The sequence below is a fragment of the Prunus mume genome, linkage group LG1, assembly GCF_029339155.1.
Source record: "Prunus mume cultivar Tortuosa linkage group LG1, ASM2933915v1, whole genome shotgun sequence".
Classification (NCBI taxonomy): Eukaryota; Viridiplantae; Streptophyta; class Magnoliopsida; order Rosales; family Rosaceae; genus Prunus; species Prunus mume.
This window is the reverse complement of record NC_142698.1, coordinates 20,817,273-20,844,431: the sequence shown is the minus strand read 5'-3', so window position 1 is coordinate 20,844,431 and position 27,159 is coordinate 20,817,273. Positions and strand designations below refer to the sequence as shown.

Below are 27,159 nucleotides of genomic sequence, written 5' to 3'. Positions count from 1 at the left end.
TACTCTTTGGCAGCAAAAAGAGATTAGAAAGTTTGGTCTGTCTAACAAAATCTGACCTCTTTTATGTGGGTTAGAACGTTTGGTTGGTCCTCATTGGGGTTTACGTTTGCAGCCGGTAATCTTCTCACAGACAATACAAAATCTACCGGTCAATCCCAAACAAACAAAGCCCTCCCATCCCAACTATAAGCCCCAGTGCAGCCATTGCATTGGTTCTTGGGTGCTGCAATTTGTCACCACCAACACCTGAATGGCACGTGTCCTTCCCTCTAAAACCCAGGGTGCTTATAACATGTGGGAGATACTGCAAAATATTGAAAGAGCTTTCTACTACATGAAGTTTCTTCTTCTGCCTTTTTCAAGTTTCAACCTTATTTTTAATCTTTTTTCGAGTCAGTAAGATTTCCATGACCCCATTTGATCATTGTGCGCTCATGGAGCAATGGCATTTGTGCGAAAAGGCTCAAACTCAGGCACCAAACAGCTTTAAGGTAAGCCATCAACAACTTTCATTCAGCTTCTTTTATTTTGTTCTTGGTAAAATGAAATGGTTTCGGAATCTACAACGAAAAAGAGTATAGAAAAGTGGTCTGTTGCTTTCATTTGTGAAGAAACTCGGTTGTTCCAGTTTGTGAAATGTTCCAAGTATTTTTTGCAGTAGAGTTGTTTATGCATGGGGTAGCTTTTGCTTGTTTGGCTTCCTATACATAGTTTATTATGGATTTTTGGATGTCCTTGTTCTCAAATTTTGTAGCAAATGCGCACTCTGTTTCCTCTGTTTCTGTGTTTGTTTTTTATTTTTGGGAAACGAGCAAGCAAACTGTCAGGGCACATTCCCTCGTTGTTCTTGTCTTTGTTGGTAGTTTTAGACTTGAGGATTCTTATGGGATTATCTTATTTTCCTTAATTTGCATTAGCATTTGCAAGGCATCTTAGAGGTAGGGAGAAAATTACAGGGTTTGGTTTGTCTCTGTCTTACCAGGTAAATATAAAATCCAAATGAAGAAATTCTTGAAAGAAAATCATATGATGATCATATTTCAAAGTAGCGATATTTAAAGGAAAATTATATTTCACCTCATTATATAATTAATCATATTTCAAAGTTTAACAATAGCAATATATAAGTAGCATGAAAGAGTGAGTTCAATTCGTTCAACCCCATTGGAGGACGCATTTGAAATGTAAGTACCATGCCCTGACCCACAATAAGACAACTTCCCAAAGCTGGTTTGAACCCCACCCCACCCCACCTCACATTGCCCTCCAATTTTTATTGTTTCGTCTATCACATGATGCCATTTGACTTTTAATACATTGGATTGAACCCAACAAAACCAAAAGGAAAAAGAAGAAGAAAAAAAAAATACACCAACTTTTGTATATACTAACTGCTGTTTAATTTTAATAATGATAGAAACTTTATTAGCCTTTAGCTAAAATTACAGCCGCTTGTGACTTGTGTCATGAAACCGCGTTTTTATTTTGTGATCAATTAAGAAAGAGAGCACAATAAAACAAATTTTTTATATTGCTTTCCCACGTACTGGCTATTCATAGGAACTGAAAAGCTCCAACTAAGATTGGTAGGTCATACTTGATCCCCCCAAAAAAAAGTATTAGTAAGTCATATGCTTTTATCTGTGTTTCGTGGACATAGACGTCAATTGAGAAATGAAAATGAAATCTCTTTCTAGGTCCCCTTATGCATTGTATTTCGAACTTTTATTTTTATTTTTAATAGAAATCCCTAAATATAAGGGGATATAGGATGTGTTTATATTATATCAGTGTCATGGAAAGAAAGACAAACTAAGAGAATATAAGCTTAAATAGTAATAATATATAGGGAGAAGGAGAAGAAGAAAAGGAAAAAAAACAAGCAGGTAGAGGGTCAACGAAGTTGCATTACAACCTACTGAATGGTCAACCATCTACCAATCGCCTGGTGGAGTGAGATGACTGGTTGTTTGAGTGGATGGTCAGATATGGGCCTTTGGATTTTGGTCAAACCATAGCATTACAACAAACAAATAGCTTCTCATAGTTTGACCAACAAAAAATTAAAAAAAAAAGCTTCACATAGCTCTACAAGTTACAACAACAATACTTTAATAAGGAGCCAAGCATGCCACTAATTATTGTCCTCTATTTTGTTTAAATCTTAATAGGTTTTATTTTAATAAATAAATAAATAAATAATTGGTATATGAATTATTTTCTATATTTGTAAGGTGCAAATAATTTTAGTCAAAATCCACAAAGTAGGTAGGAGGGAGCTTTGCATTCCCCACCAAGCACCAACTTTCGGGTGAGTGTTAAATAATTTTGTGGTCCAAGAAAAGAAAAGACAACGACCAACAATTGATTTTGGGCTAAACTAATTATCTTGGCAAATGTTTATGGCCCAACTAGATTGGTGTTCCAGACCAGCCCAGGCTGTCTACCTTGTTTTATTTATCTGGGTTTGAGTTTTGTTTTTTTGGGTCAACATCTGATTGATTCAAATCCAATTTCTTTCTTCAAAATTGACATAGTTAGAGCATAATAGCTGGTTTTGCGAGGCATCTTATAACATGAATCAATTCAATTGTGCTGAGAATGCAAATAATAATATACTGCTTCTTTGATTTTCATCGTCCGAATATGCATGTTTATGCAGGAGGCTCTTGATGGAGCACTGGCGATCGTCACGTCAGCAGACATATATTGTGTTTGGAGATTGAAGAATTGCCAAACTGATCATACGTACCAGACTGAAAGTTAATTAGACTGCAGATTAATTCTTGCTCTGTCGTGCTGATCATAGTAAGTTTTCTTCATTTCATCCATAATTAATATGGATGTTACTGCTTCAAACTATGCATATACGTACGTACGTTAAATGAATGGCTTCTAGCTTTACTGATATATACATATATCATATGTGTGTATCTTGATTGAATGCATATTTACTGAGATGAAAAAAAACTCTTGCTCTTCGTCATCATATGTTCTTACTATAGTTGAGTCTAAGAACAATGTGCATGGAGAATGGTAGATACATAAAACAACCCAAGAATTAATGCTGTTCTACAAACATATATGTTCAAACATTACGAATATTTTACAAAGTATTAACAGTTAAACCTCTCTCTCTCTCTCTCTCTCTCTCTCTCTCAAGCATTCCCTCACTCACTACTTATAATGGCTCAAATTTAAGCTAACTGTCATTATACACTAAGGTCATGTTTAGTGCATAGGATTAGATTGAATAATTCCAATTATATATACTCGACTTTAAGGTATGAAGGTCAACTTTCACATTTTGTTCAAAATAAAATGAATTAGTCATGAAAGAAACTTATTCATTTCCAATCCTCCAAAATGGTAGGATGTCAACACCTTATAACTTATCCCTCGTAATCCTCACAAAATGAAAAATCCTTAAGTTTCTTACTCTTCGATAATCTTGTAAATAATCCAATTCAATCTAATCCTATAGGCACCAAACGTAAAATGATTGTTTTTGGAAGGATAGAAGATGGTGTGTTTTAGGTATATATATGACCAATTTTCAGCTAGTAATCGTCAGGTTAGTTTGAACCAAACTAAAAAATTATCTGGTATATGTTACCAAGTCCAGAGTGTTGATCTTGATTATGCTTCTCACTCTTCCAAAGCTCCACCCAAATGCCATTTTCCTTTCCCTCTTCAGTTCTATCGATTAATTTCACAATGTCCAGTTATTGTGTTTCTCATGCATGGGGAGCTCTCAAAGTATATGCCAATGCTAGTTCCAAAATACGCTGACCTTCAGATTAACCTATATACCTATGTTCAACTGCACTTCTTTGAATGTACACTGTGCTAATATAGCCTTTATAGTTATACTACTAGCTAAATGTACAATAGAGTCTAAGTTAATTTGTGATTTTATTCAAGCAAACCTACCGATGACATGGTAATCGCAAACTAATTAAGGCATCTATGTATAGCCTAACATTGATTTACATAAATACATGCATCAGTTTTCTTTGAGTACAAGAATAAATGTATACATATGTATATGACCTTATTTTCCAAACCCAAGATTAGAGACTAACACCAATCTACATCTGATATATTAATACTACATGTCAAAGCATGTTATCTAAATATATGCACATTACAAATCAAAAATAGATACAAAATGCATATATATATACTGACCAGATTAGACGAATTAATAAGAAGCTACGACGGATAAATATTTGACAAGATATTTTAGCTTCAAGCCTTTAATGGAATTAATCTCTTCTACGTTCTGATGAGGTACGTTTGAGTACCTATATATGTTCAGAAAAAAGGATCATTCACCTTCCATCAATAGAAAGAAAGCAATAATACATATGTATATGTGCTCATGAAAGTTTGCCAAAATGTTCCATGCATGCATCCGACATTCAAATAAGAATTTGTCAATCTTTTATTCTCTTTCGTTTGTTTATTTCGACATTAGTTTACATATGTAAGTAAGCTTTGAAAGATCAAATATGGCCTTTGAGCTGCATCAGTGCCTCTATACCCCAGTTTTTCTTGCAGTGACATCAATAGTTCTGTTTGTAAGCTTGATATGATTAATGTAGGCTTATTCTTTAACAATACAAACATTTCATGATATATTGATTGTCTAACATGGTATCAAAATCCTACGTGTAAGAAGTCTTGAGTTCGAAACCTCCACATTCATATATTCCTCATTAATTTCTTTGTTGGTTTGCAACTCTTCTCTCTCTTGTATGGCTCATATCTTAAACTTTTGGTGCTGATGATTTTCTAACACCGTCAAGTTTTATATCTGAGCCTGAGGAAGTGAATAAAACTATTTTGTGTTCTGGCTAAGTATATCTGATGATTCAGTTTGTGATCGTGATAGTTTATAATTTGAATGATCTTCATGCATGCAACATCTCTGTGTTGAAACTTATTTGGCTTCAAGCTAGCATGTGTAATCCATTTACTCATTGTATACATATGTATACACCTCGATGAGCACTTAATCTGTTGAGAAGATCCAGTTTGGTAGACGTAGTCTTTTATATTTTTGAATAGCAAACATTATGAGCCTAACTAGATTTCAGCATGAAAACAAGATTCACTTGGGATATATATAAACTAGTAATCTTAGTTATAGCCCTTTTTATTAATCCATCTACACTGAGAATAAGATGAGTATATAGTATACTTCGTATATATATGGTCGGGTCATTAGAGTTTATAAACAAAATTATAGAAATGTGAGTGAATTACAAAACATGAAAACAAATTAATTCACACAAAAGTAGTACTTATATATATTTATATTATTAATCAACATCGATCTAATGCTTGTTTACAATACATATAGAACAATACAAACATGAACGTACATTGATGAAGGCCACAAATAAAGCCAAAATCATCATCAAGAGAGGATGAAGTACATACTAGTCGAATAAATAGATAACACACAAAATCATACAAATATCATATCATATATATGATATTGATCCAACCCTAGAACTAATTTCCATAAATAAACTAATTAAGCAACTGTTGTGTTTGTTTCAATCTGCGCAGTGCATGCGATGGATTGAACAGGGGCGGGCTAGCTGGCTACTACTCCGTTTGATCATTGAGTACCCTGTGGTGATCGTTTTGGATAAAAGCAGAAGACATGAGCACAGCAGATTCCCAGCCAAAAGTGGATGGCGCAGTTGCACCAGCACCACTAGAAATCAGAGGAACATGATGATCCGAACCATCAACAGCAGCTGCATTATGTGCATTATTCCCGTTCTGAAGTAGTACTTGTTGTTGCAAATGGTGTTGTCCAGTAAATGGATCCTCGTTGATTAATGAATTCAGGAACGAAGAGAAGACATCGTCGGCGCAACAATTCATATCATCGTCCTCTTCATTCCCCCCAAGTAGTGCTCCTCCATGATTGCTGCCGTTGCTTCTCAAGCTCAAAGTTCCCATTGCCGCTGCAGAAGCGTGATCAGATGTCGTCATGTTTGCATAGCCATGGACCATGGTGCCCAGCTCCTGATCATCAACAAGGTACCCATTTTCCTTGTTGGCAATATTTGTGACGATATTCCCATTATTGCCATTAGTATTGGGAGCTGCCCCCTGATGATGAGCCAGAGGCTCAGAAGGCTCAGAAGTAGGAGGAGGACTAGGGTTAGTGTTTGAGCTGAAGCGATTGGTTTTGGAAGAAGAAACTGTTGCTGCTTTGTTAATGTTGTTGTCCATGTCGGCAGCAGCAACAGTAGCCGAGGAATGAATATCTGGATTTAGAGGCTTGTGGGTTCTGGGATCTATGCCTTGGCTGATCAGCTTCTTGCTCAGGTGCGTGTTCCAGTAGTTCTTTATCTCATTGTCCGTACGCCCTGGGATCCTCCCAGCTATCAAAGACCACCTACACATACATATAATTCATTAATTCAAACACTCGATCTTAACAGTGAAACCCTAACCCTAGAAATCAATAAGTAATTATACATATGTGTGTAGAATGGATGATGATGATGGGCATATATATATATATATATGTATATATATGTATACCGGTTGCCCAGGAGGCGATGGAGGCGAAGGATGAGATCTTCTTCGTCGGGGGCGATCTGGCCGCGCTTGACAGAAGGGCGGAGGTAGTTCATCCAGCGGAGGCGGCAGCTCTTGCCGCAGCGGAGCAGCCCCGCCCTCTTGGGTAGGGTCCGCCATCGGCCCTCACCTTCTTTATTGATGTAATTGGACAAGAGCTCGTCCTCTTCGGGCGTCCACGGCCCTCTCTTCAAACCCACCTTGATACAACACGGTGTCTTGCTCCCACCACTGGTCCCCGCCGCCTTGCTCGACGACGACGATGTTATTTTCGTTGGTATTGAAGTTGCTGTCGCTGCAGCTGCTGCTGCTGCCGCCGCTTTTGACGACGATGACGATGACGATGACGATGGGTTTCTCATTATTGAAGCAAAGCTGCCTCGACTTCTTCTGAGTGAGTAGGGTAAGGCTATAGCACTCAAATGCCGTCGGCAAGTGATATCTTGGAAATCTCTGGGGATGGAAGAAGATGGTAATTGGGTAGCTAGCAATAGTTGTTCTGATCTTCTTTCTCTGCCCTTCTTCTTGTGTAGATTTAATTTTTGTATTTTTTTAAAAAAGTTTGTTGGCATTGAGAGAGGAGGATGGGTGTGGGATGCGAGTCCAGACAGATTTCAGGGGTATGGTGTAATATGCTGATCACGAACTGATAACTCCTCACGCGCCTTTCAACTGCCTGGACATCACGACCAATAGTTCACTCTTCTCTGCTTTATTTTAGTGCCCCAAGAGCATCTCCAAGAGAAATGTCAAATATCAAACATCAAATTTAAATTTGATGGTGATGCATTTGACATTTACACAGTTTTTTACTCCACCCTATATGTCAAATAAATAATTATTATAACAGTCAAATCATTTAAGATAAAAAAAAATAAAAAAGGAAAATAATAAATGAAAGTTACAACTAGCTGTCTTTAAAAAAATAATAAAATATTCATTTGACATCTTGCTTTTGGAATGTCAAAAATAACATGAACTTCTAGCTTTCATTCCACATCAGCTTTAACAATTCGGTTGGAGTGATGTGAGATGTTATTTCTAACCGTTAAATGTCTATGTGGCACTTTTGACATATCGGAGATGCTCTAATGATTTTACTTTCATACCAGTGGAATTCATGCTTTAGTGAGCAAGTGTATATACATGGGTTTAATATGAACTCTACAAATCCTATTTTCTTCTTTAGTTTTGTGTTGATTTTATTTTTATTTTTGAAATTATCAATAAGGTTGTTTTTACTCTATTTTTTAAGGTAAATAAGTCTGCCATAAAATGAATCCAACGTATTTCATAAACTTTTTTATGAGTATATTTTTTTTATTTTTAAAAGATTTATTTTATAATAAAGGAACTTGTAGCTAAAGTGGTTAAGATAATTTATTTTAGGGGTGATTGCGGTTCGGTAACCTCCAATTTTTTCCCGAACCGCAAACCGACCGACTATTTGTGGTAAAATAATTTTTGAAACCGCAATGGTTGGTTACCATGAATTAACGGTTTAAACCGATTTGAATATTTTGGGACTAAATTAGACAATTTTAGATATTTAAGTGTGATATTTTTGTGTCATAAAAATTCAATCTTCCACACTTTTAAGCCTAGGTTTGATGCTTCTTTTGAAACTTTTTGAGTTCAAGCGTACTTTAACCAAAAAATATAAATTAACAACCTAAAGAAATAAATTCACAACCTCAACTTCTCAAGCCTATATAAATTTACACCTAAAGAAATAAATTCACAACCTTAACTTTTCAAGCATATATAAATTCACAACTTCAACTCCTCAAGCATATATAAATTTACAACCTAAAGAAATAAATTTACAACTTCAACTTCTCATGCATATATAAATTTACAACCTAAAGAAATAAATTTACAACCTCAACTTCTCATGCATATATAAATTTACAGCCTAAAGAAATAAATTCACAACCTCAACTTCTCAAACATATATAAATTCACAACCTCAACCTCAACTTTTCAAGCATTCACAACCTAAAAAATACTCAATTTAAAGTTAATTAAAGTTACAAACCAAAAGGAGAACTCAAGTGTAGGTGGTGGTGAGTGAATTTTATTATAAGAAGAAACCCTTCTTTATGAGTTGGAGTGGATGTTGTGTTCCGAGTGTATCAGTTTGTGTTTGGGGGATTAGAGGCATTAGATGTGCTAGAGTGGCTAGACTCCATCTATAACACAACACAACACAAAAGCAACAACATAAAAACATATTAATAATAGATTAAACTCAACCAAATTAAAACACAACATCTAACTACTAAAATGCAATTTTTTGAAAAATATATTTGCGGTTTGCGATAACCACGAGTTGCCAAAATCACATACCACAACCACAATTGCTATTCGGTTTCTAAAACCACAATTTTCAGTCTGTTTTTAGTTATTGCAGTTCCAATGCGGTATAATGTCGATTGATTTTTGCAGTTTTTCGATCTAAAATGTCACCCCTAATTTATTTATACATTCAAGATCCTACAAATAAATTAAACTCTCCTCTCACAAACAATATTTCTTGTATATAAAGAAGAATCTTAGAATTCTATTTTTTAAGTTCAATTTTCCGGAAAATAGCTGTGGATATGGTAAAAGTTACTATGAAAAGAATGCCGCCTTTGAGTTGAGTGTTTGTAGGGGAGAGTTTGAGTCCACCTTCCTTGAATGCGTGTGGAGGTCTTTGGTCATAAAGTGAAGCCGCAAGAGACAGCGAGGATGGCTGAAGATTGGGCCCACAGAGCACTCGGCCACTATTTTTCTCTCTTTTTTGGGCAGTCAGTCATCATTTCTCTCTTTTTTTAAATGTTTTTATCGGACATAAAATCAATAACAAATTAGAATGAGGCACTCTCCAGCCTCCGCTTTAAAGCGAATTGGATTTTTGCTGTTTTAACGATAAACCAGGAGATGCGAACCTCCAGTCATGTAGACAATTGAGTCCAGTCAATGCAAAACAAAACTTTTGAGATATGATGAGTCTCTCTCTCTCTCTCTCTCTCTCTCTCTCTACCTTCTTCATTCACGAAATGAAACTTGAAGCAGAAAGATAGACTGGTCCTAAAAATCAAATCATATATATGTATACTCATTTACAAATTCATGTTACAATTGTAGTCTCTAATCTCATATGCTTGTATTTTTGCTCTGAGTTGAAGCGTCTCGCACTCTCTGCCCAGCCTTTAGATAACAGCACCTTCAATATATCAACTCCCTCTTGTAAAGCAGCATCAATCTAACATCATAAAGCCCAAAGCATCATTCAAAACTTCAAAACACCAAATGAATATCCAATTCCATCAAATGCAGGACCCAATATACAAAACAACCATATACTTACTCGTCCTTGAGCCATTGCATTAAATTTCTGGAGCAAGAATGCTTTGGGATCCATTTGACCAGGAGGCCTTCCGATACCTAACAAGGAATTCATCATATTTCTAGCACTGCAAAAGATATCATAACAGCAACAAAAATAAAAAATGTGAACATTCAAACTAACCGATTCTTAGCCGAGGAAATTCTCTGTTCCCACGAAAGTGATACATTACACTCTTCACCCTGAATAATTAATAGCTTCAAAAGATAGGTAATGATATTCCACATATGCTCCTTAAGTTTGAAACAAGGGGCGGGGGAAGCAAAATTGAAAGGCCTTTCAAGAGAGGACAAAATTAAACACTATTCAGTACTACTCACTACTCAGAGGATTGGAATTTGGCAAGAAGAACTCAAGCAACACCACAATAGCCATGGTCCTTACTCTTATGAGACGAAATAGTGATGGTCTTACTAGGTCACAAGAGCCATTCTAATGTATATATCCTATATAATTACCTCCTCGTGATAAAGCATGCCACTAATCAGCTACTCAATTAACTGTTGTAAACACCTGGGTTTAAGTAGGTTCTAACAGTTTGACAAAACATTTCCAACATTACTTAACCATTTTGAACTTTAGAAGTATATCTGCTTAAATATCACAGTAGAATATTTTGATCATACCCATTGTGGCATCCATGACCTCCATTTGGGTGAAGACGAAGTACCCCACATGGTAAGTTCATGTCATCGTGGAACTACAAACAAGAATAAATAAACAAATACAATAAAGATATTTTTTTTTAAAACACAGATGCTATTAAGTAATAAAAACTTAAAAATGGGAGAATGGAAGTACCACTAGCACACGATTGAGAGGTAGCTTATAATAAGCAGCAAGTGGTCCTGTCTGCAGATCAGTTGAATAAAGAGAACACACTGTTATATTCTTTCTCTAACATAATCAGTAGTATCAATAGCTCTAACATACAAAACTGAATCAGTTAAATATCAGAAAGAAATATAAATTTATAAGTGTGCTAGAAGGAATGGAATGGAATACAGAGTACAAATATCACATCTGTTTTCATAGAAGATTAACTCCCATTCCCAGTTATACAGAAGTAATAAACATAAAAAGAAAATACTAGATTAAGGAATAACCTTTTTTGAAAACAAAATTCCATCAGATGTTAACAGGAAATATATCAGTCACTTACAGATTCACCACTCAAATTCATGTAAGTTTGAGGCTTTGCGAGAAAAACGGGAACTTCACCCACGAAACCTGGCATACCAAAGTTCCATGAACTTCACAAACAAAAATAACAACCAAAGAAAAGTATGCAAATATTTACATGCCTTGCCCAAAGATAGCTTTGCAATGCACCGTGCTCATTTCAATTCCCTGAGAATTAGCAAAAACATCAATCATCTCAAACCCCACCTGCTTCAAACCAAAAGAAAAGGAGATAATTTGAAACTTGTTCATAAAACAAAAAAGAAGAAGAACAAAACAAGAAAGTTCAAAGTGTGGTCTCTAAATGAATGGTATGGTATAGTACATTGTGCCTAGTTCCTTTGTACTTATCGCCGGGATTGCCCAAACCCACAAATAGCCACGGCTGTGGAGCAGCAGTGCAAAAGTAACGCCTACCCAACCTATTAAGCATCTTCCTCCTTGTCCTCCTCGGTGCGTCGGACTAGGCCTCACAGTACCATAATTCACCGACAAGTGAACTCCAAAGTCTGCAGCGCACCTGCCATTCACAACTTTTTACAAACAACTAGAGTGCATTCAAAATGTATATAGTGTGTGCGGTCTTAAACTGTCTCCAACGGAGAAATGTGCAATACAATTTGCAATGCACTGAAATGGTATGTCAAAAAATTGAATGAGGACCCAAAAGAAGCAAAGCCAAACCCAAGAGCCCTATCACAGAATCCAAAAGAAATAATCGATTTTTCTCAAAAGAAAATGTTGTTTACTGGAATTCCATACTTGCCAAATTTGAGCTTGCTACCTCAAATAACCAGTAAGTGAGTGAAAGAGAAGGCGCCAGCTACGGCTTTGGAAACTTTGGGTGCTCCAACGAGCAACCACGATGGCGCTGGTTATTTTTGAGAGGCTACAAAAGACACGGTTGCTGAAGGCCTAAACGCAGTCGTCTTGTTCTCCCTGCCCACTAGCCTACGGCACTTGCATGTACTTCAGACGGCGAGCTCCGGCAGTTTCATTGCAGCTGCTCCTTCCTCTGGTGTTGGCCGTAAGAAAGAATATCGGGGCGATCAGACTTAACCCATTACGCAAACAGCCGTGGACACTCTGACCATGAGAGGAATGAATTGGGCAATGAGTATTGGCCCGACTACCTTGCGGGTCAAAATGACCCATGCCCCAAACATCGAGGACTCATTGGGTCCGGTCCATTTGATAGGTCTATATGAAATTTTTCTACTATTACTTGGCCATAGATAGATGTGGGCAAAAACCCGGTCAAACCAAACCAATCTAACCAATTTAATTTGTTTTAACACTAAAAAAAGTGTAATTTTGGACCGAATTGAATCAAATCGGGTCATAGTTAGTTTAGTTTGATTTGGTTTGGCCTATATGAAAACCATCTTAAGCAAGCCGAATTGTCTATGTTAATTCTATTATTTCGTGGCATTTTACATCTTTTTATTCGTTATCACACTATTATGTTTCATCTAACACATAGATAGATATCAAGCTTTAATATAATTAGATTGTTACTTTGTTGTTTATATGGAATTTTAAATGTTATATATTTAGACATTAGACTAGTGAATTCAAAGTTGCATTTTTATGTGCTTAACATTGTTAAGATTGTTTAGGTCGATGATTTTGACTTCATAAGATTATAAGATATGAAAATTATTTGATGCGTTTGTTTAAACTTTCAAGTATATATAAAATTTATTGTGTTTGGTTCACATGATTATTAGATTTGAAATTTGTGTAAATGGATGTTATGGAAAATGAAAATGGTTTTGACTTGTAGATCAATAACTTCAAGTTTGAACATTTATGACACATTGACAGTGTGTGTGAGAAACCATTATCACCTTAATAACTTTGGCAAAAAAATAAAAATAAATAAAGACCTAAACTGTAAAACTTCTCAAACCAATTTGTCCAACCGTGGTTGGGTTGGTTTTCTATTGATTTGAGCTCAAAACTGAACTAAACCACACCACTTAATCATTAATTAGTTTGATTGTGGTTTGAGAGTGGAATCAATCCAAACTCAACCACAACCACCCATAATTATAAATCCATTTTCAATTTACGATACATTCAATTATGTTTAAATCTTTAATAGTGCTTTTGGATAAGTACAAAGGAATTTATAAATGATGAAATCTAAAATAACGGAAATTAATGTTCTAGAATCTGTAAAGTTTCTTGTTTGGGTAAGGTAACAAATTTAAATATAGAATTTAACTTTTATTTGTAAAGTTATATATTTTTAAAAACTCAATATCTTTTGTAATTTTAGAAATGAATACTTTTTAGATAGAATTTAAAGTTGAGATTTATGACCACTAAATTATGTGTTTTTTCCCAAGTGGAATTTCTAAATTTTTATGTTTTTTTTTATCCAAATATGGAAATTGGTTCATATCAATTTAGAAAATCTAATTTTTGTCAAAATTCAAAGTTTATTTCCCTTATCCAAACCCACCGTGAGGGAAAAATTAAAATGACATACAAATAAAAAGGGAAAATTTAGAAAATGGCATGTCTTCCAAAGTAACCAAATAAATAGAAGCAAATGTCTAGAATAATAATAATAATAATAATTTAAAAGGAAAGAAAGAATTAAAAATTAACATTAGGAGCTTTGTGCTTTGTGTAAAGGTTGGGTTTGGTTTACAAATTAAATTTAATAATTGGCACGGGTATTCGGAACAGAAATTAAAAATAGAATTGCATCGTCACGAAAGATAAAATTCCCTCCAAAAATATATTTGGATAGAAAATAATTTAAATAAATCATGATTGATGAGTGACCCACAAATAAGACATACAGCTAATGATCCATTGGATAATCAAAGTCTTTGCGCTTGCTTTTCCCTAATTAGGAGCCCCACTCCTCTACACCCACTCCTACTTTTAGCGCACCGCACCCTTTCTCCCAAAAAACCCCAAAAATCAAAACTATAGTGAAGTGAGAGGAGAGAGAGAGAGAGCGCCAGCCACCTTTGCAGGCTCTCTCACATACTCATCCGCAGCCAAAAGCCTCAAAAAGCCCTAAAACCGTAACTGAGTGGTGTGGTTGTTTGTTGCAGCAATGGCCGACTCGACTCAGCTACAGCATGCCCAACTGGCGACGATTCTCGGCCCCGACCCGGCCCCTTTCCAAACCCTAATCTCCCACCTCATGTCCTCCTCCAACGAGCAGCGATCCCAAGCCGAGCTCCTCTTCAACCTCTGCAAGCAGACCGATCCCGACTCGCTCTCCCTCAAACTCGCCCACCTCCTCCAGTTCTCTCCCGCCCCTGAGGCTCGAGCCATGTCCGCCATTCTCCTCCGCAAGCAGCTCACTCGCGACGACTCGTACCTCTGGCCCCGCCTCTCCCCCGCCACCCAATCCAATCTCAAAACCATTCTCTTGACCTGTATTCAGCGCGAGGACACCAAATCCATATCCAAGAAGCTCTGCGACACCATTTCCGAGCTCGCCTCCGGGATTTTGCCTGATAACGCCTGGCCCGAGCTCTTGCCTTTCATGTTCCAATGCGTCTCCTCCAATTCTCCCAAGCTTCAAGAATCGGCGTTTTTGATATTCGCGCAGCTCTCGCAGTACATCGGCGACACCTTGGTGCCGCATATAAAGGAATTGCACGCCGTGTTCTTGCATAGTTTGGGAAACTCGTCAAGCGCCGAAGTGAAGATCGCGGCCTTGAACGCCGTCATCAATTTCATCCAGTGTTTGACGAGCTCTGCTGATAGGGATAGGTTTCAGGACCTGTTGCCGGCGATGATGAGGACGCTGATGGAGGCTTTGAACAACGGGAACGAGGCCACAGCGCAGGAGGCTCTCGAGTTGTTGATTGAATTGGCCGGGACCGAGCCCAGGTTCCTCAGGCGGCAGATTGTGGAGGTGGTCGGGTCTATGCTGCAGATTGCCGAGGCTGAGTCGTTGGAAGAAGGGACCAGGCACTTGGCCATTGAGTTCGTCATCACGCTCGCCGAGGCCAGAGAGCGCGCGCCTGGGATGATGAGGAAGTTGCCGCAGTTTATAAGCCGATTGTTCGCTATTTTGATGAGTATGCTTTTGGATATCCAGGACGATCCCGCATGGAATACAGCAGAGACAGAAGATGAGGAAGCGGGTGAGACCAGTAATTACAGTGTGGGGCAGGAGTGTTTGGATCGGCTTGCTATATCCCTGGGTGGGAATACCATTGTTCCAGTCGCTTCCGAGCAGTTGCCGGCATATTTGGCTGCCCCCGAGTGGCAGAAGCACCATGCTGCGTTGATTGCACTAGCTCAGATTGCTGAAGGTTGCGCTAAGGTATCGATTGTTATCATAATTGTTATTATATTATACTAGGGATAGTTGTTGCTCCAACCACTTAGATGCTCCACAATTAATCACATATGGAATGCTTGCATGCTTTTTCTGTTGGAGTGTAGAATTTGAGATATGGTAATAAGAGGCCCGAGGTTTTTGACTTGCGTTGAAGACACTGTTGTGTGAACATGAGTAGCTGACAAGATAGAGATGTAATGAGAGACAGTCATCTAGGATCAAATTACTCATGTTTATCCGGTTTGATTATCACATCCACACTTACCAAGTATGAATGAAAAGTTTTCATGGCAGATATAAGACAATTATTATGTAAAATGTTTGCACATACAAGCTTGCATATCACTACTCTTGATGCAGTTTTCAAGGGGTCAGTCTCAGTTCTATATCATCAATACTACCAAAGGAAAAAAAGTTCTATATCATCAACTATAAGAAAAGTTCATCCCCAGAGTACTTTTGTACAGATTCTCTTTCTTCTAGCTAAAATGAATTGCCGTTTACATTATTGTTAATGGTATTCTGTTCCTTTTTATTTTTGTTGCAGGTAATGATTAAAAATTTAGAGCAAGTGGTGGCAATGGTCTTGAACTCATTTCAAGATCCACATCCTCGTGTAAGGTGGGCAGCTATTAATGCAATTGGGCAGTTGTCTACGGATTTGGGCCCAGATCTGCAAGTTCAATATCATCAGCAGGTGCTCCCAGCATTGGCTGCAGCTATGGATGATTTTCAGAACCCTCGTGTTCAGGTTAGTTCCCGGATACGGCATTTGGTCTTATTTCTGAATAATTGATTGGTATTCAGTTTCAATGTTTGACTGGTGAAGGATTTTTTTTCTTTCCAAGCTAATTTCATCTTTAACCTACAAATAAGGTGCACTATAACTATAACTACTTGAAAAGTGAAAAAAACAAAAACAAAACATAAGTGCATTTATTCCCAGGTGACCATGAAACGAATATTGACAAGCAGTTTCTCATCTTAACGATGCTTTACAAGTTGGGCACTGTAGAGCATTATGATTTGTATAAGGTTGCTTAAATCAATATTTCAAGCAGTTAGGTCATCTCACATTACTTGAGGAGAGCCCTAATTTATTTAGTCCATTGCTGTTTGTCCTGTTTATTGGGGCAGGAGAATGAGTATTTTACCTGCTGGGAAGTCATACATGCAGGAATGCATATTTCTGGTTGATTGTAGTCTCATTTATTTGGAAGTATGGCCCTTTTGAAAGTTATTACAAAGTACGTTAGAAAACAAATTGCGATGAGCTTTAGTTTGGTGAGATACCGTTGGTTTCCACACTTGCAAACTAGCCTCTGTTTGAGTTGCTTTATATCCTCAATTTGTAAACAAGGGTGCTGGCCCTGGAGGATATTGAATATGCTGGCATGCCCTTTATTCAGCTTGTTGTCAGGGTCATTATTGCACAGGCAAGATTATCTATTCATTGCTTTCTTTTTGTAATTTGATATCTGCAGGCACATGCTGCTTCAGCAGTGCTCAACTTCAGCGAGAATTGTACTCCGGATATTTTAACACCTTATTTGGATGGAGTAGTGAGCAAATTGCTAGTACTTCTGCAGGTAAGTGCTTCTTACAAGTATATTTATGCATGTGTATATTTATATATGTTACCACATTCGTGGTACTAATATTTGTTTTACTCGTGTCTAAATTTTTATGTCTTGTTCAGAATGGGAAACAAATGGTGCAAGAGGGAGCCTTGACTGCTTTGGCATCAGTTGCTGATTCATCTCAGGTATTGTTCTATATAATATACTATTCTAGTTGATTTTTGTTTTGTTTTTGTGTGGATGATTCAATCTGATGGTAATTGGATGTGTAGGAGCATTTCCAAAAATACTATGATGCAGTTATGCCTTACCTAAAAGCTATCTTGATGAATGCAACTGATAAATCTAATCGTATGCTTCGCGCCAAATCTATGGAGTGCATTAGTTTGGTTGGTATGGCTGTTGGAAAGGATAAATTCAGGGATGATGCTAAGCAGGTAAGACGTTATATATTTGAAACCACCTTTCCCTGTATTGGAGCATCCTCCTTTTAGAATTTGTATTCATGTATCTTGCATATTAATGGCTGTTGGACGGACGCAAGAGTTTGGACTACTTCAATTTTTTATTTATTTAGCTGCTTATCCATATCAAATTTATAATTTGCTATTTTGATTCATTTCCTAACTTTCCCCCCGAATTTAAATTTGATTTCGTCAGAAGTTAACTTTTCCTTTCTCTTGTGCACTCTACAATATTCAAGTAATATGATTAAGCTCTTTTCTATTTCTTGAAAGAGAAATAAAAAAATTGAGTATTTTAACCTGTTAAAATGCTGCTGTCATTTTACTAATCTAAGAAATATGTTAGAGCAATGCTGCCAATTTCTTGTTCGTGTGTTTGAAGTCAGCTAATTTATGTACTGATATACTGAGGCTTATGAGTACAGACTGATCCTTACTATTTTCTCTAAAGGTCATGGAAGTGCTGATGGCTTTGCAAGGATCTCAAATGGAGACAGATGATCCAACTACAAGTTACATGCTACAAGTATGCTCTTATCCCATAAATTGCACACAAATTGCTCTAATACCAACTTATTATTTGCAATAAAAATTCATCTACAATGCTGTAGGCATGGGCTAGACTTTGCAAGTGTTTAGGACAAGATTTCCTCCCCTACATGAGTGTTGTAATGCCTCCTTTGCTTCTGTCTGCTCAACTTAAGCCAGATGTAACCATTACATCTGCAGATGACAATAGTGATATTGATGACTCTGATGATGAAAGGTACAATATTTTTTTTTATAAATAACCTTTTGCCCTTTATGTAAGAAAAGTACGAACACGCATGCATAGTGTGCTTGAATGTGCCATCACTACCTATTTCTTGGTATCCTTCCTAAGGGTTACTGAAAGCTGGATCTAGTGTAGACTCCTATGGTCTTTCACCACATTTACACCATTATCTGCATGCCCCAAAAACTAGTGTGCATGGGTAACCATAATGGCTTTCACATCCATATCAACATTTTTATATGCTTAAACTCTTGATGGTTGTCTGTGTAAATTCCCAATTTCGTAGTTGAAAGTGTGTGAGGTGTAGTTTTGGTAAGGGAGTGCATAAGATATTATGAACTAGCAGTAGTGTTGTTATTGCTGCAGGGTGGTACTTGCTGTCTTGCTAAAAGTTTCCTTTTCTATTACAGTATGGAAACAATTACCCTTGGGGATAAACGGATTGGAATCAAGACTAGTGTCCTGGAGGAAAAAGCTACAGCTTGTAATATGCTGTGTTGCTATGCTGATGAGTTGAAAGAAGGATTCTTTCCGTGGATTGATCAGGTCTTTCATAGCGGGTCTTGTCTTTTTCTTGCCTGGCTTTCTCTCATATGATACTTAAAAAGGTCATATTTTTGTGTAGGTTGCCCCAACTTTGGTTCCACTTCTTAAATTTTATTTCCATGAAGAGGTTAGGAAGGCGGCTGTTTCAGGTAGTATTGGTTTTTAATATTAGATATTCTTGTTTTCCCATTCCTCTTCACATGTTGTTGGAGGTTTGTTTCATTTATTGATTAAGAAAGATCATCTTTTTGTTTCTAGCAATGCCGGAGCTACTGCTTTCTGCAAAATTAGCTATAGAGAAAGGGCAAGCTCAAGGTCGTAATGAAACCTATATAAAGCAATTGTCTGACTACATTGTCCCAGCTCTGGTGGAAGCATTACACAAGGTAGTTTATTGTTTGTCAATTAAGCCTCGATCAGGGGTGTAATGATATAAATTTTTCCTGACGTGAGTGCAATTTGTATGCAGGAACCTGATACAGAAATATGTGCAAATATATTGGACGCATTAAATGAATGCTTACAGGTCGGCCATATTTTTAACAAATTTAGTAAACTTCTTTTATGGCTTGGTTTGTTTAAGTTTTTGCACTTAGTCTGCATGAATTCACATTTTCAGTAGTTATGGAATTGGTATTTTTTTTCCCTAGTACTCTGGAACAACGTTGTCAATTTACTTCTTGCTGGGTACAAATAGACGACGCATCCACAATGTAATTGGATGATGGATACCTCCTTGCCCTGTTTTGCTACTGTTATTCTTAATTTATTTTCTTTTCAAATGAAAAAAAAAAATGGTTTGATTTGCAAGAACTTTAATAATTAAATCTGTCATTAAGATTTTGGACCTTAACTTTGTGTTGGTGGCAGTCACTGCTGTATGATACTATATGGTTACTCTATTATTTTTGTTTGCATGGAAGATTCATGTAGTCACCCAACTGTTTCGGAATAAAATTTTATTTGAGTATGAATCCATCTTATATTGTGCCTTATTTCTTGAGTATGTATCCATTCGTGCTTGCTTTGTATCCTTTCTTTCAGATATCTGGACCACTTTTAGATGAAAGCCAGGTCAGATCCATTGTGGAGGAGATAAAGCTGGTGATAACCGCCAGTTCAAGTAGAAAAAGAGAAAGAGCAGAAAGGACCAAAGCCGAAGATTTTGATGCTGAGGAAGGGGAGCTCATTAAAGAGGAAAATGAACAAGAGGAAGAAGTTTTTGATCAAGTAAGTTTTTCCAAATACAATCCCTCAGTAGCACATCAATAATACTGATGTTTGTTTGTGGGGCCGTTGTTTGTATATTGGGGATATTTTTGTCGTGGTTATTTTAAACACTATTTTCTGGTACCAGGTGGGAGAGATCTTGGGAACTTTGATCAAAACGTTTAAAGCCTCTTTCTTGCCTTTCTTTGACGAGCTATCATCATATCTGACACCTATGTGGGTAAGTTCTGTCTCAAGGAAGCACTATTTTTTTTTTCAGGTTCGAGCTTGAAGAGTTAACTTGTTCACTCCCTCTAATTGTCATTTTGAGGGACCAGCATGCTCATTCGTACAATTGCCTAACTTATTATTTTGTGTTGCTTGGTTTTGTTTTTCAACCTTTTTAGTTAATTTCTTATTATATTAATCATTTTGGGTCCTAAACGCAGGCCAAGGATAAAACACCTGAAGAGAGAAGGATTGCAATATGCATCTTTGATGATGTTGCAGAGCAGTGTCGCGAGGCAGCTGTAAAGTAAGCTTGTTCTGTTAGAATTGTTTGGTTGAAATAATTCTTATTATTGTGAACTCATATTTGTTCTGATGTGTTTGGATCAGATATTACGACACATTTCTTCCTTTTCTATTGGAGGCTTGCAATGACGATAACCCTGATGTTAGACAGGTCTGATCTCACCAAACTGTTCTAATGTGTCAGGTTGCTTTTTCTCATAATTGTTATGTGATTCTTTTATTTTCCTTTCCTTTCCTTTTCAGGCAGCTGTATATGGACTTGGTGTCTGTTCAGAGTTTGGCGGGACAGTAATTAAACCTCTTATTGGCGGTAATTCTGCCTGCATATCTTAAATAGTTCGATTATTTCTGTATGCTTATTATAGGTAACACTTTCTAGTGGCTTTATCCAGAGGCTCTTTCGAGGCTAAATGTTGTGATTCAGCATCCTAATGCCGTGCAACCGGAAAACCTAATGGCATATGATAATGCCGTTTCTGCTCTAGGAAAAATATGTCAATTTCATCGTGACAGTATTGATGCAGCTCAGGTACTTCCATTTATTTGATTTAGTCATAAATAGATTTATCAGAAGTTTTGTCCTTGATGTGGTGAAGGAACATACGTACAAAAGTACTGAATGAGTTACCAGAATAAGTTTATGTACTACTGTAGCGCATACAATGTACCCTAATAACTTTTGTAATACTACTGTTCTATTATAGCTTGGCATCTTTTTCTTTTTAAATTTATTGGTATCTTGCTTTTATTGGTCTGTTAATCTTTAATTTCTTTGCTCTATGGTTGTCAATTTTCTGGCATTTGGTAGGTTATTCCTGCATGGTTGAACTGTTTACCGATTAAAGGTGACTTGATTGAAGCCAAAGTTGTTCATGATCAGCTGTGTTCTATGGTAGAAAGGTAGAGCTTCAATTTTGTTTTAATTGTGCCATCTCCTATTACTTGTCTTTTCATATCTTTAAGCTTTGGAATACCATTACCAAGAAAATTTATAGAGGTGCACCGTTGTAATCCATCTACAGGTCTGACAGGGAACTTTTGGGTCCCAACAATCAGTATCTTTCCAAAATTGTCGCAGTGTTTGCCGAGGTTTGTGATCTATAAAATATTTTTGCACTCTTAAGCTTAGTATAGTTTTTCCCAGTGGCCGAAGATCATGATATTCAAATTCTTGTTTTCTCAATAATGCATAGCTTAGTATTCTATTCCATCAGTTTATTTGAATACGTATATTTTATTAGTGATTGTTGTTGACATGACCAATTATGGGTACATCATTTATCATGTGGTGTAGGTAAAAAGATGTACATCTTGGTTAATTAAGCAATATTCATGTGGCAAGATTGGGGACTGATTAACTAACAAGTAGAACCCAAATCTAATTGCTTTATTTTTCTCGTCTTGCTGATAATTGTAACAACCTGCAAAACAATATATTTGCGCAATAAGATGGCATCATTAAATGCAGATTCATTCAATGTAATACATCTTCAAGCTTCCCTGAATATTTCCTCTGAGGGGTATGATTGTTCCTGTAGGTTCTTTGTGCTGGCAAGGATTTAGCAACAGAACAAACTGCAAGCCGGATGATAAATCTATTACGGCAGCTTCAGCAGACTTTGCCACCAGCTACCTTGGCCTCCACTTGGTCCTCCTTACAACCCCAGCAACAGCTTGCACTGCAATCTATCCTCTCCTCGTAGTATGTTGGCCTTGCAGTGTGCATATTGCTGCTTTCAGATACACCGTCCCTGTCGTGTGTGTTAGTTGCATTTGTCACCAATTCTTTTCCATAAGATGGTACCCATCAGTCATTTTTGCGTAAAGTTTTACAGCGAGCCAGCATCTGATTAAACGTGGAAGTCATCATTGCGATCTGTTCAATCAGACCCTTTTTTGTAGGATGTGTATATGCAAGTGTCAAGTGTTAATTATTAGTGCAATTTTGAGTCCAAAAGAAGAAAGAAAGGCAGGTAATTGTGGTTTGTGCGCTTGTTCTTTCTGGTTTTTGGTGGTGCCTAAGGTTCCGAGGGTGGTTGGTGAGAAAATTCTTGTATCAGTTTTGGTCTTGTGTTTTGGTGTTTCCTACGCCTCCATTATGAGAATCCGTTGACTAAACTTTCGATGGCAATTCTTTCATTATGTTTGCAATCTTGATCCCAAAAGGCAATAAATTGGCTTATGGTATGCTATTGTGTTGGATCCTTTTTTTTAATTGCAATGACACTAATAATTCTGAGTGTGTTTGTGAAGAATCAAGCTCTTCTTTGATTTGATTGCGCAGAGTAAATCGAAGTTTCTGTTACATTACATACACATAATTTAGGATCACCCAAAAATTATCATATTTTCTGATTCCACTACTTTAAGCAAGAATGCAAAATGAGAAAATGAGTTGCGGGGTAAACTTTATTGGTTGGTTCAACTCGTTTTAACTTGATGCAAAATGCTTCTGTTGGACGCAAACGATGAAGTTGAGTGTCATCCTCATTTCAACTTCATCCTTGTTGGATGACTCGGTTTGAACTGGACTATCTCAATTAAATTAACTTAATATTCTTAAGAATTGGTTTGAACTCAATTTATTCTGTGTTTGTTTTTTGGGTTTTTATCTTTTTATGAATACATGTTTAATTTGTATTGTAGGCTGCAGCGTGTTTGTTAACGCAATGCAGCAAGTGTTTGGTGTGTAATGTCAAAAGAAAGATTCCACCAAACACAGCGTGCACAATGAGATTCCCATCAAATTCTTTGTATACAAATCCAATGCGAGCTGTCGTTTCCCTTTCTATTACGCCATGTGTCATGCCTTCGTGCTCTCACGAATTTTGCTTCCTGGTTCCGTTGACCAAGTGGTGGTGAGGAGTGACGACAACTACTCCCGCCCTCTGCCCTACTACTTCTAACCATGCTTTGACTTGACAAGTTGTCACTTAGTTTTTATCTTCTTTTTTATTTATTTAATATTTTATTTTTCTTTATACTTATTTATCTCCTTCTTAACTTATCACTTTGTGGGTTTTGGTGCTTGTATTATTTGGAGGCAAAGGCAAAATATTTTCTATAAAAGAAAAAAAAATGAAGGAAAGGAATGGATTGCATTTCCCATGGAGACACAGAATAAACACAAGTAAAAATAACCAAATAACTAATGTATGATTTTTTTTTTTTTTTTTGGTCTGAACTAATGTATGATTTAGTCTTGAGCGAACTTCGATAATTCAGTCATCCTCAGTTAGAAACAAACTCAAATCGACATATGCTGACATAAGAGAGAAAACGAGCCACCCACTACTACTAACAAAAGCTTATATAACTCACAACCCACCATTTTGCTCTCTCATTCATTGACAAAATCTCTCTTCAACCAACATCTGCCATGGAAGAAGAACGTGAAGAAGCCCCAAAGCAGCAAATGGAAAATGGGGTCTCAGTCTCAGCCAACAAACAAAGCAAGTTGAAGACCAAATGCAAGTTCGTTGGGGTGAGACAGAGGCCATCAGGGAAGTGGGTGGCAGAGATCAAGGACACAACAAAGAAGATAAGAATGTGGCTGGGAACCTTTGAGACTGCTGAGGAAGCTGCTCGAGCTTATGATGAAGCTGCTTATCTTCTTCGCGGCTCCAACACCCGAACCAACTTCTCCACTCACGTCCCTTCCAATTCTCCACTCTCTTTGAAAATCAGAAACCTCCTTAACCACAAGAAAAGTTTGAATTTGAAGCAAAAACAAAGCCCTCCACCAACCCCCAACAGCAGCTTAAAATCCAGCCCTATAGCTGCTACAACTACTAGAATTAGTTCTAGCTCTAGCATTTGTAGCAGCAATATTCAAGCGTTTAGTGACACTTCATCAGCCAACTGCAATGCTAATTCTAGTTCTTCTCTGCCTGGCTACAAAAGCCAGGACATTCAAACGTTTGATGATGCATATAGACCAGACCTTAGCAACTGCATTGGGGAGCTTCAATCGGCCATGTTTCATTTGGATCAGTCATGGCCGTTCCTAGCTGGGTTTGATCAGCTTCCACTAACCCATGAAGGGATGGACTTAACAAAAGGCATTGGTAATGTTGCAGCAGCAGAGGCAGAGGCAGAGGTGACGGAGTTTGAGCGCTTAAAGGTAGAGAGGCAGATATCAGCTTCGATTTATGCAATGAATGGAGGGAATGAGTATGTGGACAATGAGTACGATGGAAGTGATGCTTTATGGGATCTTCCTACTCTCTCGCAGTTGTTCTGCCTTGGCTGATGTGATAATGGCTGGCTGGCTGCTAATCTTTTCCTCTCTTTTCTCCGAGTTTTATAGTTTTGAATGAGTCAGTCTCTTGAGAGAAATAGTGTTTAGAGCAAGGCTCTTAAAAGCATGAAAATTATAGGAACCTGTATGATATTAATAGTTTGTAATATAATTATCTGCTATTGCGGATTTGTTTCTGCCTGTATGATTAACAATCGCTTTGATATTGGTGGTTGAAAAATGAAGAAAACCATTCTCAAAAGTTAAGGACAGGTTTAGATTTCTTTTTCATTCTCAATTTACACTACTTCAATCAGCCTTTTAATGATCATGATCACTGCAAATGCTGTCAATGCCTCAATGCCGCGGAGGTTCAGCAGGTTCGAAAAATCGGCCTAGGCGGCCGCCTAGGAGCTAGGCGGGAGGACACCTTCGAGATTTCACCCTACTCGTTAGGGGTAGGCGGCGACGCGTAAGGATGCGCTGAGGTGCTGCTTGTTAGGAAGAAAGACTGAGAGAGAGATCGAGAGATGAAATCGAAACAGAGAGAGGAAAGAGAAGGCGGCGCTGGGAAGAAGAAGATATCTGACTTTTTTGTTTTTTTTTTGGGTCATAAATATTTTTTTAAACTAACGGGTTGGGTTTTGTAAAATGGGTCACAGAAAATACAAAAGTAAAAGTCAGATAATATCAAGGTTCGAAAATGTTAAAAGTTTTGTTTTATATATTCTTTTATTTTGCATGATTTTGGTCTATAATTGCGCATCCTTATGGTTTCCCAAAAGGATGATTTTGCTTAAAACCATATATTAAGTAATTAGGGAGTTCATCTACCCGAACCCGAACCCGAACCCGAGTCCTTATTTTTCTATTTAGGTGTCAGCTGTTACAGACCAAGCTGGAATGCAAGATATTGGAGCAAATGCTGGTGATTTTGATGACGATGAAGGTGGTGGCTGGTTGGTTACATCTTTCCTTTTATGTTTTTATTTTCTATTAACACAAAGAATTTGTGGACTGATATGATTGCTAAGAACTGTTTGCTCTGGCTGAGTAATATCTGGGAATAATTGTTGAATGTATGGAAGCTGCTGCTGCTCCATTGCTTTTAAGCTTTTTTGCTGCTTGATGCTTATGGTATCTTTAGTCGGTTCGATTGGCTTAGTATCTTCTGTGTTTATTGTTCTCCTATTTATTTGAGTAGATATATATATTTCTTACTTTTTAACTCATAGGAGAAAAATATGGTCAAAAAATAATTTGAACTACCATCTCGTGTACTCCTGCCACCTTTTTAACCTTTGATATTGGAAAGATTGCTCATTTAAGAGATTTTTGTTTGCTAGCAGATTATTGCTTTAACTAGTAAGATATGCATTGTCTCTCAAGGCATTGCAGCCATCAGCACTGCAAAGCCAAGCGTGATAGTTAGGCATAGAAAGAGTGTCTGCACTGCATAATTTTTGTTGTTGACCTGAGTGAAGGTGATTGACGTATTGTTTTATTAATCTTACAGTCAGTGAATGCCCGCTCTCGATCAATTCTCATGCAGAAATTGGATCGCTAGTGGCTCTGGATCAGGGTTGGTATTTTCTGAGCACTTTATTCTTTTTTTTGAATTGTTTTAGTTGGTCTTACATTGGCTTTGTATGCAGTATTGCTGGTCCCCTAGCCTAGGCAGTCCCGCTGTCAATAGCACCGGCGGTGTTTCTTTACCAACGGCACCATTCCTGGGAGCTGCACCAGTGGTTTCTCCTCTTGTTCCTCCAATCACCGCTGTTTCTGGTATCGCTGGACTTGGTGTTGCTATTCCTACTGCTACTCTTCCTTCTATAGATACAATTGGTGTTCCAAGCGAATTGTCTACTGGACTGCTGATCCTGGGCCTAACCCTGCTATTATATGTGAGGAAGAACCAGAAACAAAAATATTGTAAGCTATTTGATTTTGTACTCTTCTGCCCCTCCATTTTCTAAGATAGGTAGGTTCAGTTCTATAGAAATTTTTTGCTGTTGCCTCTCTGGTTTCTAAGCTAAGGTTCCATGCTACATTATTTACTTCACTACGTACTTCACAGGAGAACTGAAGCCCGGCCAAAAGGAAGATCTGGAATTACCATTATTTGACTTGGCCGCTGTTGTTTGTGCAACTAAAAACTTTTCAAACAACAATAGACTTGGAGAACGTGGTTTCGGATCAGTCTTTAAGGTAAAATCAAATATAGTCCTCCCCACAGTTAGCTTGACAGTTTCCACATGTCATTTGGGTCAGGACTACAAGTCGTATATTGAACGTTTGCAAA

General features: G+C 37.3%; 3 protein-coding genes, 1 long non-coding RNA gene and 1 pseudogene across 10 annotated transcripts; 3 read left to right on the top strand and 2 right to left on the bottom strand.

Annotated features, from left to right (window-relative positions):
• The first annotated feature begins 200 nt into the window (after positions 1-200).
• LOC148921275 (uncharacterized) lies at positions 201-7,329 on the top strand. Of its 2 annotated transcripts, none has more exons than XR_016125945.1 (4): positions 201-491; positions 2,663-2,808; positions 5,581-6,354; positions 6,585-7,329. It is a non-coding gene; the product is annotated as an uncharacterized LOC148921275 (long non-coding RNA). The 2 variants fall into 2 exon arrangements; XR_016125940.1 differs by having other exon boundaries at positions 203-491; positions 6,520-7,329.
• Positions 5,292-7,181, bottom strand: LOC103320403 (uncharacterized). The gene is made up of 2 exons (XM_008222439.3): positions 6,574-7,181; positions 5,292-6,424 (listed from the first exon to the last, which is right to left on the bottom strand). The coding sequence occupies exons 1-2, from the start codon at positions 7,179-7,181 to the stop codon at positions 5,620-5,622; spliced, it is 1,413 nt and encodes a 470-aa protein (XP_008220661.2). The 3' UTR covers positions 5,292-5,619.
• Positions 7,330-9,489: 2,160 nt separating the features above from the next.
• On the bottom strand, positions 9,490-12,286 carry LOC148921274 (peptidyl-tRNA hydrolase, mitochondrial-like). Of its 6 annotated transcripts, none has more exons than XM_089049682.1 (9): positions 11,948-12,286; positions 11,511-11,705; positions 11,308-11,395; positions 11,166-11,233; positions 10,805-10,855; positions 10,630-10,703; positions 10,127-10,185; positions 9,965-10,041; positions 9,490-9,859 (listed from the first exon to the last, which is right to left on the bottom strand). In XM_089049682.1, exons 2-9 carry the CDS (start codon positions 11,616-11,618, stop codon positions 9,725-9,727), a joined length of 660 nt encoding a protein of 219 aa, XP_088905808.1. In that variant the 5' UTR covers positions 11,619-11,705; positions 11,948-12,286; the 3' UTR covers positions 9,490-9,724. The 6 variants fall into 6 exon arrangements, with proteins under 6 accessions (XP_088905808.1, XP_088905837.1, XP_088905851.1 ...); XM_089049711.1 differs by having other exon boundaries at positions 11,511-11,694; positions 11,952-12,286; XM_089049725.1 differs by having other exon boundaries at positions 11,511-11,694; positions 11,970-12,286.
• Positions 12,287-14,115: 1,829 nt separating this feature from the next.
• LOC148921273 (uncharacterized) lies at positions 14,116-22,804 on the top strand. The gene is made up of 20 exons (XM_089049501.1): positions 14,116-15,491; positions 16,057-16,260; positions 16,994-17,098; positions 17,209-17,274; positions 17,362-17,526; positions 18,005-18,079; positions 18,165-18,319; positions 18,739-18,874; positions 18,954-19,023; positions 19,133-19,260; positions 19,344-19,400; positions 19,919-20,104; positions 20,232-20,324; positions 20,533-20,618; positions 20,702-20,768; positions 20,861-20,927; positions 21,010-21,146; positions 21,426-21,517; positions 21,640-21,706; positions 22,156-22,804. The coding sequence occupies exons 1-20, from the start codon at positions 14,265-14,267 to the stop codon at positions 22,318-22,320; spliced, it is 3,348 nt and encodes a 1,115-aa protein (XP_088905627.1). The 5' UTR covers positions 14,116-14,264; the 3' UTR covers positions 22,321-22,804.
• A 1,073-nt stretch (positions 22,805-23,877) lies between these two features.
• LOC148921272 (ethylene-responsive transcription factor ERN1 pseudogene) lies at positions 23,878-24,869 on the top strand (annotated as a pseudogene).
• The last annotated feature ends 2,290 nt before the right edge of the window (positions 24,870-27,159 follow it).